This window comes from Phaenicophaeus curvirostris, chromosome 4, assembly GCF_032191515.1.
Source record: "Phaenicophaeus curvirostris isolate KB17595 chromosome 4, BPBGC_Pcur_1.0, whole genome shotgun sequence".
Taxonomy (NCBI): Eukaryota; Metazoa; Chordata; class Aves; order Cuculiformes; family Cuculidae; genus Phaenicophaeus; species Phaenicophaeus curvirostris.
In genome coordinates this window covers 8,317,606-8,336,676 of record NC_091395.1, presented here as the reverse complement: position 1 = coordinate 8,336,676, position 19,071 = coordinate 8,317,606, and the positions used below count along the sequence as shown (strand labels likewise).

The 19,071-nt window shown below is 37.0% G+C and overlaps 1 protein-coding gene across 1 annotated transcript in view; it reads right to left on the bottom strand.

Moving 5' to 3' along the window:
• INTU (inturned planar cell polarity protein) overlaps nucleotides 1-19,071 on the bottom strand; it is a 44,248-nt gene that overhangs the window by 5,140 nt on the left and 20,037 nt on the right. Inside the window, exons 5-14 of the mRNA XM_069854969.1 lie at nucleotides 15,115-15,233; nucleotides 13,539-13,628; nucleotides 12,929-13,006; nucleotides 10,729-10,918; nucleotides 6,749-6,802; nucleotides 5,289-5,351; nucleotides 3,811-4,032; nucleotides 2,862-3,284; nucleotides 2,256-2,353; nucleotides 1,524-1,713 (exon numbers count right to left, since the gene is read on the bottom strand). Of these exons, the coding sequence (XP_069711070.1) occupies nucleotides 1,524-1,713; nucleotides 2,256-2,353; nucleotides 2,862-3,284; nucleotides 3,811-4,032; nucleotides 5,289-5,351; nucleotides 6,749-6,802; nucleotides 10,729-10,918; nucleotides 12,929-13,006; nucleotides 13,539-13,628; nucleotides 15,115-15,233 (1,527 nt within the window). The remainder of the gene's footprint in view (nucleotides 1-1,523; nucleotides 1,714-2,255; nucleotides 2,354-2,861; nucleotides 3,285-3,810; nucleotides 4,033-5,288; nucleotides 5,352-6,748; nucleotides 6,803-10,728; nucleotides 10,919-12,928; nucleotides 13,007-13,538; nucleotides 13,629-15,114; nucleotides 15,234-19,071) is intronic.

Genomic DNA, 19,071 nt, shown 5'->3' with positions numbered 1-19,071 from the left:
CCACTCCAAAGTTCTCTAAACGAGTAACTTTGTTCATCAATTATTTCTGATTTTCAGAGCAGAATGAACCCAGCTGCTGCCTACCGTACTCACGTCTGAAGAAGCCAGAAAAGCATGTGCTGAGGTAGCTGTGGCCAAACCAGAAGTTTTGACTTTCAAGCATGTGTTTTTCACTCTCTATGAGCTACGCCAAATGGCTGAGTAGTTTCTTTATGCATTTTTTTCAATCTGAACTATAAACTGTCTATTTAACAGTTGTAACCAAAGGCAATTTGATGATAAGAAATATGTGTGTATTCTCTCTGCTTGCTTTTGTGTTTCTCCATGTCCGAACAGAGGTGCCCAAAATACCTGAATCATTGCCAACATCCTACTGGGCCCAGTATCATATGAAGTTGGCAGAACAATCCACCAAATTAACCTATCTTTCTAACACTTAAAAATTCCCAGATGATTTACAAGGCAGATTGGTCTAATGAGAAGTGATTTCTTTGGTAACTTGAAGAAAACATTAATAAAATCATACTGCTATTTCCCATTTCTAATTTAATTCACTTTGATTGTCACTTTAGCATCTAAAAATGCAACCGGTACACAGTATTCCACTTAAGTTTATAGTTAATTATTTCTCTAAGGACTAAGCAGGTCGCTGAACTAGCAGAGATTAAATGTTACTCTTATACAGTTCATGTCAATAAAAATCAACTGTGCAATTAACAAACCAGATTTTAGCAAAGTAAGGTGTGCATTGAACACAAAATGTCTGATCTGAATGGAATATCTCATATATTCATTCTAACAACTATTGTTAAGGTTCCTGTGTTACTACTACCATCTTACTCCAGACAGATCATTTGGAGTACACTAAAATTTTTAATCAAACACAAAGTTCCTGATGTCAGATCTGTCCATTTTTAATTCTAACCTAAATACCAATCGCACATACAAAGCTCTGGCAGCTGGGATCAAGCTTCAACCCAAGTCTACAGCAAGGCCTGAATCATTATCTTTGTATAGGGAAAAAGCCTTCCTTATTCTTGCATCCCACCTAGTCTAAAATCCAAGAAAGTCATGGATGTTCCATGGAAAGTCCAGAGAAGTCAAGGCTGTCCCATCCCTGGAGGCATTCAAGATCAGGCTGGATGAGGCTTTGAGCAACCTGATCTAGTTGGAGATGTCCCTGCCCATGGCAGAGGGGCTGGAACTGGATGATCTTTAAGGTCCTTTCCAACCTAAACTATTCCATGATTCTATGATTCCAGCCAGTCACCTTCCAGGCAGATATCCATGTGAACAAACGATTATAGATGTTATTGAATGGCAAACGCATAATCAGTCTTGGGTAGCACAGAGAGCAGAGACACTACGAATAAACAACCTTCTCGTCATCAGAGGCTCTTTTTGGTCACTGTTCAGACACACTGACAGCCTGCTTGTCAACTATTTAAATAATGAAGTGAAAACAATCTTGAAATACTGAGCTGAGAACGTAAATAGAAAAACAGAAAACAAAGCTTCCATACCTCTTTCCTCATGGACTGCTGAAAAACAGAACGAATTGAAAGACAGCATCTATAGAAATTCTCAATTAACTGAGGGTGGATGGAGCCACCGAGCTGTTCTACTTCTTTGTGAGTTGGAGTAATAAAGATTCCTTGCATTGTTTCCAAAGATAGATAGTGGAAGAGGGTGTTCTCAGGACCAGATGTCAACCTTCAAAAATAGAAGAATTCATTTAACATTCAAATAACTTTGAAATAAATTTCAGTTAAACAACATATACTTACAGACAGAACTGTTTTTCTGCTAACTACAATAGAGTTACAAAAATGGATACAGACATCCAAAAAATTTCTATTTCTAGAAATTAGGGGGCAGGGGAAGGAAAGCTTTCTTCAAAGCTCAAACAAAACACCAGAGCAGACTGTGCTGTCACAAGCAAGAATTGGGAACTAGGAAGATCACAGCTTCTTTGTCTTTTGTACACCTACCAGGGAGGCACAAGGTATGTGCCTCAAAATCTCTTTTGAATTGAATTTCCAAGGTCACATGTATGTGTGACAACTGCATATGTTCTACTGACATATTCTTGAGAAACAGTTGTCCTTAAACTCTCTTCACTTTTGAGAATCCTTGCATAGCAAAGTTTTTGTTAGAATAAAATTACACAAGAACTTGTGTGACCTGTGCAGATTGAAAAAAAGTTCCAAGTATGACCTTAAAAATGACATGCTGAATAAAAAATAATTCCTTACTTGATAGCATTAAGAAACTCTGTGTCTTTCTCTGAAAGGTTCTTTTTGAGGTTTCCTAAATGAAATGGATTTGGTAGGGTATGTTTTTTTCTAGTGGCCTGAAAAACAAACAGGTAGATGAACTAACAGGGAAAGCGGCTCATAAAAGAACAGAATCAAACCAGTAAATCACCTACTTGGAAGGAAATAATGTAGTATCTTTTAAAACGCCCAAACAGTTCCATCAATTAAATAAATGTATACTATAGCCTGTTTTAAACTAAAATGGATTAGAAGCAATTATACAACTGTACAGCCATCTATTCTGATAACTTGTGCTTATACCATTATAAGGATATTCTCCAGTTATTTCTGATTCCAGTGCTGCTGTGCTCACTGTAGTCATGTGAAAATACATATTTAGAAGCTATGATAACATAAAAAAGTGCCTGCTGTGAGGCTGACATAAAGCTTCCCAAGGTAACAGAAGTATTTTCTACTGAATACAGAGGCTTTTTGATTTATTTTTGTTCTAGTATTGGTTTTAGTTAAGAGTTCTTAAAAGAATTGCCACCTCCCCCAAACCCACCAGAGCCTTATCAATTCTCTTTGTCTTTGTTCTCAGACCTGATCTGCTACAGGTTGTGGATTACTGCTTTCACCTTCTGCAGCACCTTCATCACCGTGATCGGGTCCTCCGCTGTTTCTCGCAGGGCTTGGCTTATGCGTCGTTAAGGAGGAGTCACCAAACAGGGTCCTTTTGCTCGCTGGAGCGGTTACTGACTTGGGAGTATTTTGTAGCTTGCTCAGGATGGGTGAGGTGGTCAAGCTCTCCAGTTTGTCACGTGTTGCAGGAAGGAACCAGTCAGCACAAGATAAAGGCGGGATGGAAGGAGAATCTAGCCTTTCCTCTATGCTGGCATCTATTCCTTCCAACTGAAGTATAGTGGCCTTGACCTGGTCTACATATATACAGTCTGGTCCTGGATTCCCAATAGCTTTTGATGCACAACCTCCTGCCTCTAGCAGGACACACAGCATAAAGTGTCTCTGTAAACATGGAAGTACCAACATTAGCCTTTGGTTTAATACACACTATGTGCTGTATTATATTTATATCTCATCTAATACTTAGGCAAAACACAGCACTCCTTTCTCATCTCCAGAGGAGTTTTTGATTTTTGCTAGTCAAATCATGTCCAAGGATATCTGTTACGTTATTTAAATTAATCAAGCTATCATTTAAATCATTTAAATACTTTAAATACATTTAAATACTTAAAAACCCCCCATTTCTGAAATGAGTTGTCTGAAAATATGAGATCACGAAGTAAAAACATCTTCAAGGTGAAATGGCATAAAAAGAATGCAAAACTATACTTGAACTTGCAGCCTTTTCAAATATATAAATAATGCTACTCTATGAGAGACTACATTCCATGATTACATCCTATAATATGAATATTTTGTACTATTACTAAATAAAATGCATGGTAAGTTTTGATCTTGGCAGTAGACAACACACAACAGCGAAGCAGAGCATCAGAGAAAGGGCACAGTGGAAACGTTAACTTACCAAGCCCACTATGAGTAAAAAGTATCTTGCTTCAGGTTCCTTGTATCCTGTAAAACTTGAAACTTCACATGGCTGGATATGATGATGTGGAAATACTTCCCGCCATATCACTAACTGACCAATCCTCTGTTCTGCTGCCAAGGGTAACAGACAATAGTGCCGACAATATAAACCTATATCAATAAGATCTTCCTTTGGCAAGTGATTACCAATCAAGTAACCCTTAATTAAACACAGAAAAGGAAGTGCATTCAGTAAGAAATACAACACCACCACTTAGCAGTTCAGAGTGCTTTTCATATAGAGATTTCTATGCTCCACATGCATTGTAAGCTTTCTGGCCAGAAGCTGTCTTTTTAGTATGCAGCTGTATAACAGATAACACTGAGCTTTTGCACCACATCTAAAGAATCAAAGTACCGAAATATAAACAAATAAAACATCAGCATACAGGCAAGTTATCAAAGGCAAGCTGTGAAATGCCTGTCTTTAAAGGCTTGCAAACTAGCTACAGAGTTAAAGTGCTTTAATTCTCTTTTCCTGCCTACCAAAAATACAGTTTTCACTGGAATCAATACAATTCTCCAAGAAAATACATACTACAACAGTGTTTCAAGTACTAAGCACATGACAGTTAAAGCACTGTCATGGTAGATACTTTGCAGTTCCATTTGAGCTAGGAATCTATCCTCATAATACTACCAGCATAAAGAACACTTGCATGACAAAATCCTTAAAGTGTGAATTTTCTTAAAGCGAAGGCTGTAATCTTACTCCTTCTTTGTACTTTTGAATACACTGTCTACATTTAATACTGAAAAATACAAGTGAGGCCAAAGGGAAAAAGCTGTCAATCCAATTTGTGAAGTCTTTGACTTACAGACAGATTAAAGATATATCACCCATTCTCTTTATTTGAAAAAAGCAATGAACAAAAGAATTCCTGCTAGAACATCATTACAGCCTCACTTGAATTGACTCCCATTACTCTCTTTTTAATGTTTCTCTTCAGCCCTTGGATCACATGCAGCAAAATTCACATGACAGAGGTTCAAAGAAGTATTTTATTACTGATGATATAATACATCATTAGTACTACAGGGTGGTGAGGCACTAGCACAGGTTGCCCAGCGAACGTCCCAAGTCGGGAAGTGTTCAAGGCCAGGTTGGATGAGGCTTTCAGTAACCTGATCTAGTGGGAGGTGTCCCTGCCTAATGCAGGGGGTTGGAACTGGATTTTCTTTATGGTCCCTTCCAACCCAAACCAGTGTATGATTCCATGATCTACATATCACTTCCTGACATTATTTTTTTCTGATATGGTGCTTGAGGTTTAGGTCTGTTACTAGAAACACCATATAAGCAAATCATCCTTTTTTTTTTTTGTTTTTGTGAAATTCTGAAAACAGTTACTCCATGCCTGGGTTAGATTTCTGTATATATTTTCCTAATCTTTAGGCCGTAGTCGCTAATACTACCTTGTAGAAAAGACAAGAGCCCATAATCACGTATAATCTTCTCATGTCATAATAGTCTTCAGACTGTGGGGAAAAAAAACCATGGGATAATTTTTAATTCAGAATTTTTATTTATCAAATGCAAGACAACTAATTCCAGTAAGTTGAAATCAATATCTTATTTAACGCTTTCATTTCTGACCACTTCTTATTAATAGTATAGAAGTTAATACTGGAGAGCAACGTGAAATACAGAGTTTTTAGCGTCCATTATTCATTTTTGTGTCACTAAGGCTCTCAAACAATTTTCAGCTCAAAATAACAGATTCTCTACTTATTTCTAATCTGTCCATAAACTTCTTTTGTTAGGATATGCTAATATTATGTTAGGATTATGTTATGCTGATATTATGTTAGGATTCTCAGAGTCCTAAAAAGCGAAGTGGTTGAAGCATAACTACTGACACCAGAGGCCCTCCTAGAGTTAAACTTCCGAGTCAAAAGCCTTGTTTCCAGTAGTTGCTGTTTTACTGAAAAGATACCCAGTCATTGATCTTTGAATTTATATGCCTAGAATTCTCAGATTAGTGACATTGTCTTTAAGTGGATATACTATACTTGAAATTAAGTTGTTGCAATCCATTTCTGTGCAAATAAATAACAACCTAGCACTGCTTTCTGTAACTAATCACCCAGGTTGTTTAGTACGGTGATTCTTTTTTAAAATTCTTTTGCAAGATGGACTATATGTCTGCCTACCTTGTATTTTAGGCTTTAAAAATTGTTAAGGTCTTTCATAATTAAGAAAATGTCCAAAATTGTTATGCTAAATATGTGATCAAACAAGTTATCTTTATAGGTATGTTATAATTGAGCATAAATAACATAATTTTAAAATAACTGTTCTGGAACGCGAGTTTAAGAAAGCTCTTTCATTAGGAAATAAAACTGAAGTTTCAATATATTTACACCTCACTGTCATATACAGTGGAGTAAAGAGCACACACAGGGACTGACACTTCAGTAAATTGCTATCTTCTCCTTTACCAGTATTCTGTATAACTTTTAAATATTTTCTGTAAACTGGGAAATTAAGTTCTCAGTGCTCCACAGAAGTTTTCAGGTTTATTCACAATTGTTTGGGAGGGAGACAGCTACCTGTATGAAGAAAAAAGCTTAACAACAGCTATGTTGGAATTAGAGTGCCCTTGTAGACATCCTATGGACTTAAATTACAGAAAATCATAGGTTTTCAGTGACTAATCCTATAGGATTATAATACAGTTATAAAGTTAACCATGAGGAGAGATTGAGGATAAAGGGAATGATTGTAATTGCGTTATTTTAAAACAAGAATATAGTGTACCTTTGCTTTCACTCCCACCTGATTAAAAGAAGTGGATGAGTTTGCAATTAATGCTTTTTTGAACTACTAAAGATGACACCAAGGCAATGCAAACAACAAAAAATAAAATGTTTACCAGCTCTGCAAAGTCAGCTGCTTCAAGATCACTCAATGCTGTGTCGATTTCCACCTGAAATATTTAAACAGTACATTTTAATAGAGATTTCCAACACAAACTTGCAATAAGAGCACAGTTCCTTGCTGGTCGCAGAAGATCTGCATTCTGAAGTACTAAGTGAATGGACAAAGATTTGCACATAGTTTTCAGTAGCAATATCAAATATCAAAAACACCTCCATTCACAAGAATAAAGAAAAATTCTTCTTAATTGTTGCACGTTTCCCTCTTTGAAACTGTAATTTTTCTTGGCTTGTGTGCCTCCTGAATCCACTGTTTGGTATAAAGGAGATGTCACTCTTGCTTTCAGCATGCTTTACAACATGAAGTCTAGAGACGACCCTTTGAAGGCTGGAGCCAACTCTGAAATCTGGCAAGCTATTGTATCCAACTGAGTTATTAGAAAAATCTTTTTCACAATGGATTTATTTTTTGTCTCCATGGAAATGGCCAAAACTTTCTCACGCATTATCATTGTTCTACTGAAACCACTTTAAGCTTGCTCATTTTTCTTACTATAGGAGCTGTTGGTTAATTGAAGTTCTACTGAAAATGCTTTCCTTTGAAGAACATGGTACAAGTCACTGAAGTTCATGACATAAATGTGTGACTTAATGAAAAAAACCTAAACCCCACCATTACAAACTTCTCAGGCTGTATAAACAGGCTGCCCCTACCTGAAATACAGCCAGCTCTTCGAACAGAGAAATTTCAGCAAATTGGCAGTTGGCAGTCGACAACTACCCAGTCTCTCAGCTTTTTCCCCAATTAAAATTTAAATGGCTTTCTGCCACACAAAGCACTGACATTTTTACTTTTATATTCCTTATAGAATGCAAAAAACTTCACCAGAACTTAACTGGAAATTTCATCTTCTCCAACAACAATTTTTTTCTGGAAAATGTGGATGATCTAAGACAATTTTGGAAAGTGATGTCCATATCATAAATATAAATGACTTTGTTCACTAAATCCCTTTAAAACCTACAGTTTTGCAAGAAAGAAACAACCTACAAGCTAAACTGGAGATCAAAGTGCAATAGAGTGTCTCTACAGAAGCCTGAGAGATAAGAGTAAAGTATGGAGGAAAATAAAACTTGATCATCAAATAGTATCAGGAAAAAAGGTATCATTTCTAGGGCAGGAAAAAAAAAGGTGTGACAACAGTTAAAGGTGCACTAAGCTGCACTTGAAATATATACCAGGTTGCTGACCAACCATATTCTACAACTACATGTTGCATAAATGTTTTATTCCCTTCAGTTATGGAGAATGGATTTTCTAAGCAAGTGGCTGAACACATTATGGGATTGTATGCGCACCTCTACATTTTTCACCTCAATGGCAGCTTAAGCTCTGGAGTTATCACATGGAAGAAGCTTTTCTGACACACTCTATAACTATGTATTTCTGTACCTAAAACACATAGAACAGGGTGTTCATACATACGTGTTACAGAAGCAGAAGTCTGATGAAAATAGTTGTAACCATATTGGCCTCAAACAGATTTAGCAAAAACATGTGTAGACACAGACCGAGGAGTAAGGTGGAAAGAACCGAATCATTATGAACTGAATCCTTAGATATTATGAAGAAGTTTTGTCCTGTGAGGGTGGTGAAGCACTGGCCCAGGTTGCCCAGAGAAATCGTGGCTGCCTCATCCCTGGAGGAGTTCAAGACCAGGCTGGAGGAGGCTTGGAGCAACCTAGTCCAGTGGAAGGTGTCTCTGCCCATGGCAGGGGGTTGGAACTGGGTGATCTTTAAGGTCCCTTCAAACTCAAACCAATCTGTGATTTGATGAGTTAAATAGTAATTAGCTACTTCATCATATGTTTAGTTCCTGGAATGAGAGTGCATTTCAATAAATACCTACAGCATAGATGTTCTCTGTGTGAGCTAGGTCTTCCATTTCAGGTTCTCTTCATACTTAATGCAGATGAAGCCACAGGAGTCCTAAGGCATGATTCATCTAATACTAATGTAAATAGCTGAAGTTGAGCAGCTGAATTACTATTAAAGTGCCAGATTTTCCCCATTAAATAACAGGAAGAATTCAGGATTAGCACCTCAACTGTAGTCATTTATGTAACAGATCTAAAAGAAGGCGAGATGGAGGCTATCCCAAGTTGCTACAGACTCAATAAAATGAAGAAGCCTCATTTTAAGCCTTATTTTGCTACAAGGCTCAAAACCTAATTAGGAAAAAAACCTCTAAAGGTTTAAAATAAGAAACCTTAATAAAACCTACAAGGGAATAAACAACTATTAATACTGATGAGATCACAGAAACCGAGAGAGAAATAAAAGACAGGAGAGTGCCAGGGACTACATCTACTGTCAGATCAAAACCATGTTCTATCAGTGGTTTACATGGAACATGTAGCCCTTAGGCACTGGTGCTAAATCACTTCATAACAAACTGCAACACGAAAACAAAAAAAACCCCAGGAAACTACAAGCCCTTTGAAGGAGTAAGAGGAGTCTTCTGGTTTGTTTCTAAACAAATGCATATAAATTTGTGTTATTAAAGAACATATTTATCACTATAATTCACGGAAACAAATCCACAGGGCCTTAAAAGAGAAAAAAAAAACCCAAAACCAAAAAGACCAAAGATTATCTGGATACATAACAGAGAAAAAATACCATATGAGAAAAAACATTTCAGAGGAACTTTCTGTATGTAAGACAAAATTATCAGCTTTTGTCCTATATGTAATTTCATAAAAGCTTTCCCCTACATTCTCTGAGGATGCATCCTGATCACTTTGAAGAACTTACAACACTGATAAAAGGCATTATAATAAGCTTATCTGTACAACTGTACAATACAGCTAGAGCTTGTTCATCTATGCAGAGCCAAACTATGCTGGAACTGTGTTGTAGAATCTTCCACACAATAAGTTTTTCTAGTTGCAACCCCCATTGCAGACATTGTTTTGCATAATTTAATTTCAACTTCCTGTCATTCAAATTAATATGTAATTCCAAGTAATACCATAAATTTTTGAATAAATTGTATGTGCTGGTTTTACAACTCCACTGCTGAAATCTCCTTGGGATTGTTTCCTCTTCTACAAAACAGGATACAAATCTTTCAAATTGGAGAAATATCACCTTTATGTATTTTGGTCTAATAACACCAGTTTGAGTCTACATAAAAAAACACTTCAGAGAAGATGTGGCAGGGATTATGCATCACATATAAAATATATTATTTTTATTAAAAAATGTGACTTTACTAGTAATTATCCTAATGTTCCCTATTTTAAGTTCTTAACATCATGAAAATCAGGTTTAAGACTGAAAGCTATATAATAATGCTGTCTGCTGTGATTTAGCCTCTCTTTTACTACTGCTTAAAGCACAAATCAATTTCGAACTGGGAGGTAACCAGACACAGTGAAAGGGTGCAGAAAAGCTGTACTTGTATGGTGTCAAACAAATGATGTATGGATATTTATTTTGATTCTGAAACATTCATTTATTACTCTCCTTAATTACAAGTTATGCGGAGGCTTCTGGAGTAACATTTTCCACACGGAAAAATACTTAAACGGTCAAAACAAAACAAAGCTACATACCAGGGGCTGCCTTCCCTAATGCACATGCTAGTTTTGAGGGAAAAGAGTATGTCTATGTATTTTTATATACATAAGTGTATATATATATATTTAAATACAGTTTAACTCCGTTGTCGTCATGTCCTCTTCCTAGATAATTCTACAGTGAACAAAATACCCTCATAATAGCAAATCTGTTTTGTATGGGAATAATTGTGTACTTTCAAACTTAAACAAAGGATCCTGTAGGAAAATGGGTGGTTTGGGATAGGCAAAGCACTTATAGAAATTACACAGTAACTGCAGAAGACAACTGCATCAGTTTTCTGACTTCTTATATACAAGCTTTTCTAGAGATATCTGAAAATGACATTACCTTGATTTCCTGAGGCAACGTCAGCCAGCGCAAGCCTGGGAGACTGTCTAAGAATAAGGCACTGCAGGCAGCGTAGTGTTGAGCACTGGGGCTGGCATTTGACTTGAGTCTTGCAGGCTGAAGTGCACGCTGGAAGAACAGGTTGAAAAAATGATCCAGGCGAGAAACATTTTCCACCTGGCAAAAAGCACTGAATAAACATGAACTCCAAGTTAGAATAACATTGAGAAGCTTGTACATTGTTTATATAACCTTCTCTGCTACACCCGGTCTGCTTACAGCATGATACTACATTTGCATTATTTTTATTATACATTCATTTTAAACATGAGAAAATCCACAGGCTAATTAATACCTAGGCAGTACCTACAAACAAATAAAAAACTGCCTTGCTGAAAGCAGTGTAGTATTAGAGTAGGTGTCTCCGTGCAACTAAAGACAATCATAGAATCATAGAATTGTTTGGTTGGAAAAGAACATGGAGATCATCGAGTCCAACTGCACCTGTCCACTACTAAACCAGACCCCTGAGCAACTCCTCTGCCCATCTTTTAAACACCTCCAGGGATGGCGACTTAACCACCTCCCTAGGCAGCCTCTGCCAGTGCCCGACAATCCTATCAGTGAAGAAATTTCTCCTAATATCCAAACTAAACATCCCCTGGTGCAACTTGAGGCCATTTCTTCTCATCCTGTCACTTGGGAGGAGAGACCAACATCTACCTTGCTACAGACTCCTTCCAGGGAGTTGTAGAGCGTGATAAAGTCTCCCCTCAGCCTCCTCTTCTCCAGGCTGAACAACCCTAGCTCCCTCAGCCGCTCCTCTTAATGCTTGTGCTCCAGACCCTTCACCAGCTTCACTGCCCTCCTCCAGACACACTCCAGCACCTCAACATCCTTCTTGTAGTGAGAGGTCCAGGACTGAACACAGGGTTCAGGGCGCAGCCTCACCAGTGCCGTGCACAGGGGCACAATCCCTTCCCTGGACCTCCTGGCCACACTGTTTCTGATCCAAGCCAAGATGCCATTGGCCTTCTTGGCCACCTGGGCACACTGCTGGCTCATGTTCAGCTGCATCAACCAACACCCACAGCTCCTTCTCTGGGAGGCAGCTTTCTAGCTACTCTTCCCCTGTCCTGTAGCACTGCACAGGGTTGTTGTATCCCAAGTGCAGGACTTGACACTTGGCTGTGTTGAACCTCATGGCTTTGGTCTCAGCCCATCAATCCAGACAGTTCAGATCCCTCTGTAAAGCCTCCCTACCCTCACGCAGATCAACACTTCTCCCCATCTTAGCATCATCCACAAACTCACTGAGGGTAATCAGTTTCATCCTTTTGGAAATTAAAATTATTCTTTGTTTTTATTTTAGTAATTTATTTAATCTTTTGATGTGCTACAGATCTTACTTTCTTCAGAAGATACATACAAGCATTCTACTGTTGCAAATAGCCTCCTACATGTCTATCAAAATTGAGTACTTTACACCTCACACGTAAACCTAAGCTTTTTCTGAGACGCCTTTAAATAATTTCAGGTATTAGAAGTTGCTCCTTGTCATGAAGGGACACAAAAACTGTTGAAAGAAAAAAGATAAGGCCTGACATTATGCGAGATTGTTCTTTCTATAAACTTCTATGCTGTTCAACACAGAAAAATGAATATAAATATTAGGCTTTTCTCTATGACATACATATTTTAGCCCTGGATTGAATGCAAACATATGAATAGCCCACCTTGGCAATTTTATTTAGGTTATAGTCAGACTGAAAAGCTTTCTGGGTGATTTCCAAATGCAGAGAAAGACAGTCACTCTGCCAAACAAAGCTGAGAAGTCCAGAGTGTTTACTTTATTAAAAATATAACACTGAATCATATGTTGGATTTACAGACAGTGCCTTAACACAAAGGATAGCACTTGCAGAGTGCTGTTGACATCCACAGTGACTTAGGTTCTGTGAATGATTTAACCTAATCAAGGACAAACCTTTCTGAAGCAACTAAAACTGTTTAAAAAGAGTCTTACTCATGTTAAGACTGAAACAAGAAGGTGAGTGCAACAGAGTTCTGGGTTTTGTGCTAGTATAAAGGAAAACGCAGAGAAATTTCATGTAAACAATACAATTAATGGCTCTGGCTGACCTTTGCAGTGAGCATCAATAAAAAATTAGTGACTGAAAGTATTTTTGAAAGAACTCACCTGTCTAAAGAACCATACATAAATTTCAAGGTCCTGACAACATCCTCAATCTTGTTCCTCAGCTGAGGAAGTGGCACACTAAAAAATAAAATGCAAACACACACCTGTGTTTATAAAAGCAAGTATAGGCACATTCTGAAGAGTTGTAGTCTTAACTAGTGATACAGCACGAACAAAAATTGTTTTCATCAACGGCACCAGAAATTTCCTTTGAGTGACTTGCCCATTATGGCACAGGCAGTAACAAAGCTGAAGGGAAGGTCCTCTCAGCTCACCTAAATCTGTAATATTACTGCTGTTATTCAGTAGTCTCTAATCAGCATTTGACTCTACCAAAATTGCCGTTTTCTTGACTATATGTATTTCTGAGAACTAATGAAATCTTATTGCCTTTAGAAGAAATAAGAAAGAAACTATAACAATGGATATATAAAAGAAGTGAATAAAGCAAATAGAAACCCCGAATCACAGGTATAGAAACTATAGTAAAAAGAATGTATTGTAAGCCCTCCCTTTCTTGTTTTTTTTCAATATGAGTACAATTTGAGGACATATAATAGGAAACAAAATAAAATTAAAAGGAAAGTAAAACATTGTACTTGAAACTCACTTTTCTTCAGGAAGGCCAATTACAAGCAACTTGTCAGATTCTTTCCAGTAAACAACTTGAACCAGTTTTTCACATAAAAAAAGGGAGGAACTAGAAAAAGTAAATCACAAGTACTTCTGTTAACACCATGAAGTTATAAAAGATGACCATTATAAGCCAGAATGATTTGTATGTATTTTATATGCCAAGTCTTACGCTCACATATAATCACATACATGCAACTGGGCGTCTCTGATGTGTAGTAACAAGTATGCAAATATAAAGCATGAAAAACTGCAACCGCGGTGCCACAGTCATCTTCTGAATGACTCTTTAAAGGTCTTCCTGGCATATACCTGGCCAGCCTTATAACGCAAGCAACTTAGAAAATGAATGCCATTTCAGATCGCAGTGAGGTAACCGGGGGTACTAATGAAGGTTCTGAACACAGTTGTTACTCACAAAATCATTTAAAGACTCCACACATGTTCTGAAAACAAGCCCAAGCGGTATCTGAACACAATACCCGAGTGCTAAACGTAAGCTTGATCTCTCATGTTCTCTCTTTATACAGAAAATTGCTCTACAGAGCTCAGCAGCCCCAGAAAAACAGACAACTTCCATTTGAACCATAAAGTGGATTAGAACGTGAGACAGAATTAGACCCAAGGTTCTAATTAGCAATAAAATGTACATTACTCACCAGATTGTGAGATTAAATGTACTGGCGCTGTTAAACCCAAGGTCTGTAAATTTTTCAAATACTCTATTTATAGCAAACCCCCACCTTTCTTACTGTCGTGTTAGAAATTTTAAATAACAAAATGACACTGCTGCAAAGTGAGAAAAGGGTTACTTTGGTTTAACCTTGAATGATTCAAGAATTTAATTTTTAGGATCTGGCTCCACGATTAACTTGCTTCACTGATTCATTTGTAGCGTAAAATTGATGGTACTGAATAAAACAAGAGTCTTATTTCACCAGTTATTTAAAATACTCCTTTTAGAATCATAGAATAGTTTGGGTTGGAAGGGACCTTGAAGATCATCCAGTTCCAACAATCCACCTTAAAATATTCAATAATCTCTTGACATATCTCTATCAGCCCTACAGTGCTCCAAAAACTCAGGAGTCATTTTTATTAGACTTCTTTAATGGGAATCCTGGTCTGCAGATACAAATATCTTTCAGGGGTTGCAAGTTGAATGAAAAATAAAATGAATTTAAAAGTAGCAGGCACTTGTGAATTTATCTGAATTACATTTTATCTTTTTAAAATTGGACTGAAGCTGTTGTAGAATTCCCAGTCTGACATAATACAGTGCCAGCAAACCCCAGTTTAGACAGGGGTGTTATTTATGAGAGCTAAAAACAATTTCTCTGAACTAAAAATCCTAGTCATTGCTACACATGACAAAGAAATTGTCACATATGTCCAACCAGAGCAGTCCAACTTCAGGCGTGCTGTGCTAGTTAAAACATTACTGTCTAACAGGTAGAGGCACTCTTTTGCCTATAACTTGACATACGTGTTTTTTCTGTATGTATGTATAAAATAATAAAAACAGTAATACATTAAATTTCAAATACTTTTACCTGATAATCTGGGTACCAGTAATACTTTCCAGTATGTCAGACAGTGTGAGAAATATTCCTCTCACACTTTTCAGTTTCTGGGATGCTTCTGATATGGGGTACTGATAAAGAATTTCTTGCTGTGAAGAAAGTTAGCTGTTAGTTAAGCAAAGCAAAATCAAAACCAAAATCACAAACATCCCTTTCCCCCCCCCCGAAAATTTCTTTTAGGGACATCAATTTTTTTTTTTAAACATGAAAGCTTTTATCATATGCCTTCACCTGGGATCAAAACAAGCAGTGGTCTGTATGAGCACACTGGAAAGTTCTGAAGCGCATGTGAACATTTCTGATAGTTTAAACTTTTCTATTTTATAGAAAATTAGGACTTACTCAGAATCATTAATATACAGAGAAACATAACATGACAACCAGTGCAGCTACTGCATTTTACAGCTTAGAAGCACAATGTTACCAAATCTGATTCCTAGAGACAGCCAATATTTGTGCGGTTCTTTCAATACTTAAATTGTGATTTAAGTCACCATCAAACATTCTGTTCTTTAAAAGCAACGACAAGGATATGAAAACTCCGATCTCTTGATAACCCCACCTAATAGCTTTACATGTATAGCACAAAAATATAACTGAAATAAATGCTCAAACAACACGTACACCATGAACAACTCCTCTCCAAGCCTCTGACCATCTGTGTCAGCGTACTCTTAAAGGAGTCACCTTGAAACTGAAGATCAGTAGAGATAAAAATTTTTGAAATTACTTTTATTTTTTTAAACGAGTTCTAAATGTTTTAGGTAAGCATTTAAAAAAATACAGATTAATTATTTCGGCAACCATAACAACATAGAAATAAGCCAACACATAATTCCTTGCATTTACTGCTTTCTGCCAAAACATGATGAGCCAGAAATAATACATGTAATATTATTAATCATATCCAATGCAAAGAATTATCTTTCTACACAAACAAAAGGAACACAGACGTGATTAACTTTCCTATTTCTGTCACTAAGCACATCCAGTCAGTGCCAATACCCATTAGAAAATTTTCCTTCATCAAGATTAAAAGAACGTAAAGTTTCATTAGAAGGGCCTGGCAAACTCTTCATTCTTATCCAATTTAATTAGTTCTATTTTCAAACATTCATTAGCGACAAGGATCTTTTTTCTCTCTTGAATCAATCCCTCAGCTGGAAAAAGCCTGCCATTTTCTAATTACAGCACTACAAAGGGCTAGAAAGAGCCTTTTTTCTCCTCGCTGTGAGCCAGGGCCTTTACACAAAATTCACTCGAGTATTATCTGCACACTTTCCCAAGGAAAGAAATGACAACTGTAACAAAAGGTCACAGCTGCATCTTAGAGATATATTTATTAAAGAATGAGCAAGGTTCAGCACAGACTGCTGTGCGAGATCAGCTGTCCTCAAAGCAAGGTGGAAGTTCACAGGCTAATGACAACGGAATTAATAAATGAGAAGCAGCTTATTTCTTAAAAAGTGTAAACCCTCACTCAACCCCCGAAAACCCAAACCTGGACACAGTATCTAAACTAACGGCTTATTAAGCAGTTTCCCTTTTTAAATTTTTATTTTACCAATTTCTCAGACTGAGCCTAAATAACACTGAAAAAGTAATAATCGCCGCAGCCTTGACAATATAAGAAATTACTGACAGAAATTATGTCAAAGTGAACCCAATCAGCTAAAAAACTCCTATTATCTTCACAGTACGCTAACAATAGATACTTTAAGTTGAGTCTTGCATAAGACTAACAGAGAAACAATAGATGAAAAAACAACTATGAATTCTTGAAGATTAATTCAGAAATTATAAAACCAGAGAGAAATGCTGTCTCAACAGCTACCCAGCAATACCTACTTTGCAAGCATGCTACACAGGTGCTTCCAGGAACACAATAATGTAGGAGGAATAAGAATATTACTTCTTTTAACACATGGTACCGCCAAAATGAGTTCAAAAGCATAAAGATGTTACAGTGTTTGCTGGTACAGATAACCTGCCTTGAAGTAAAACATAAAAATGACAAGATCAACTATACTCACTGATTCAATTACCATATAGGACCCTCCTATGCATGCACACATTCTAATACTACTTTCCTTTACAGTTGTATAGATAAAGCTTACAAGGTTTACAGCTCGTTAATTCTATTTTGAGTGCCAAAAGCTCACAAGTGGAAGAATTAGTTACTACTCCTGTTGCCATTGTTTACATGGACGTGATCTGCATACCATGCCTCCTTTGGGTAGGGGTAAAGCAGCTCAGTAAAAGATCATTATAGTTTTACTGTGTGATACGGCATAGGTGTCTAACAATGGCAATGCTAATTTGAATACTACTGCAAACTAAATCTGGAACAGTACATCTACAAGATAAATGTCACTTATGTTCGCCAAATAAAATTAAAGGCAAATGCTTTGAAGAAGGTGACATTCTTTTGTTAGGAAATGTTATAAAGAGCTTGGTTACACCAGCAAAGCATCTCTTAACCTTAGAGACTATTTGGGGATGCATAACTTTCAAGGCTTCTCAGGAAACAATTCTTCCATGGCATGAAGGGAGAACAAGTGCATTACAATCCTTCTTTTGCCTCTGCTCAATATTCAGGGTTAATCCTGTTTCTTGGGAGAGCATTAAGGAATAATGGGGCAAGAAAGCAGCACTCCATTTACTCTGAAGAGCAGGAATTGCAATTAGGCATTTGCATATCTATTCACCTACAAAGGAGGAGCCAGAGGCCTTGAAACAAAATTTTGTTTTAATATTTCACATGTAAGTGACCAAGAAAGTACTGGTCTTTAAGACTGCAGCTTTTCTAGCCATATAACATGGCAGTCTTGGACTACAAACTTAGAATTGAAGAAAAAAACCCAAACAACTATTTGCAATATGTAAGTGAACTTTGACAAAGCATATTAAGTTTATTTAATTCACAGTTAAATGAGCTCTTTGCATTTTTATCATAGGGAAATACTAAAGCAGAAAAATAATGCAGTATCACATGTTCCAATGGAAGCAGTCTCTGAGTGGGAAAAAAAGAGGACAGAATGACTGTGCCTAGGTGCAATGCTATTAAAAATTTATAGACACACATGTATAAACTAATTTCTGCTGCAGGTACCTCCCACGAAAAAATTATAATCTCTTACGCAGGCCTGGAAAGCACTACAAACCAAATCTAACAGCGTCGGTATCTTGCTGTAACACACAATGAAAGACACATTACCTTAAAAATATGTTAGAAGAGCGTGATTTATATTGCAAAGTTAAGTATTACAAAATTAGGAACTACTGGATTTATGGTTGCCTAATAACCCTTAATTATACACACTAATCGGTCCATCTTGTCCTCTGTACAAGACAGGCATCTTTCAGAAAAAATAAATGTAATTCTTAAAGACAATGCCATGATACGCATGTACAAAAGGGTCAAATTGAAATTGCCCAAGTTGCCATAAATCTGTTATTTCTTAGCCATCAAGCACTTGACTCTGCAAATTGCACAACATTTTTAACATGATATTATGATATCATGTAATTTTCTAGGGTTCTCCTCCCCAGCCCTGTCCCTAGAAAAGAAAATTCGAGTCCATAATCTGCAGTTGCAGCACTTCTTGTCTATTACACATTGCCAACAGAGCAAGACTGTCTGAAAAAAAACCCAGCATCAAAAAATAAAGACAGTTCGGAGAAGGGATGGAGCACCAACTGGATTGATTCCAGGGGGAAGAAAGTAAAATGTCTTTCCTCTGGTCCCCACTCCATCACCATCCCATCATCCTAATCCCTGGGGGCTGGTAAAACTTATGCTTCATTTGATGTCTCCACATCACAGGTAATCCGGATCATTGGGGCACTACTTTAAATCTAAGGAGAATTTACAGAAGGGGAGAAAAGTTGTTTTCTAAATAACTGTTCCTAAAAAGTCTCCTTTGT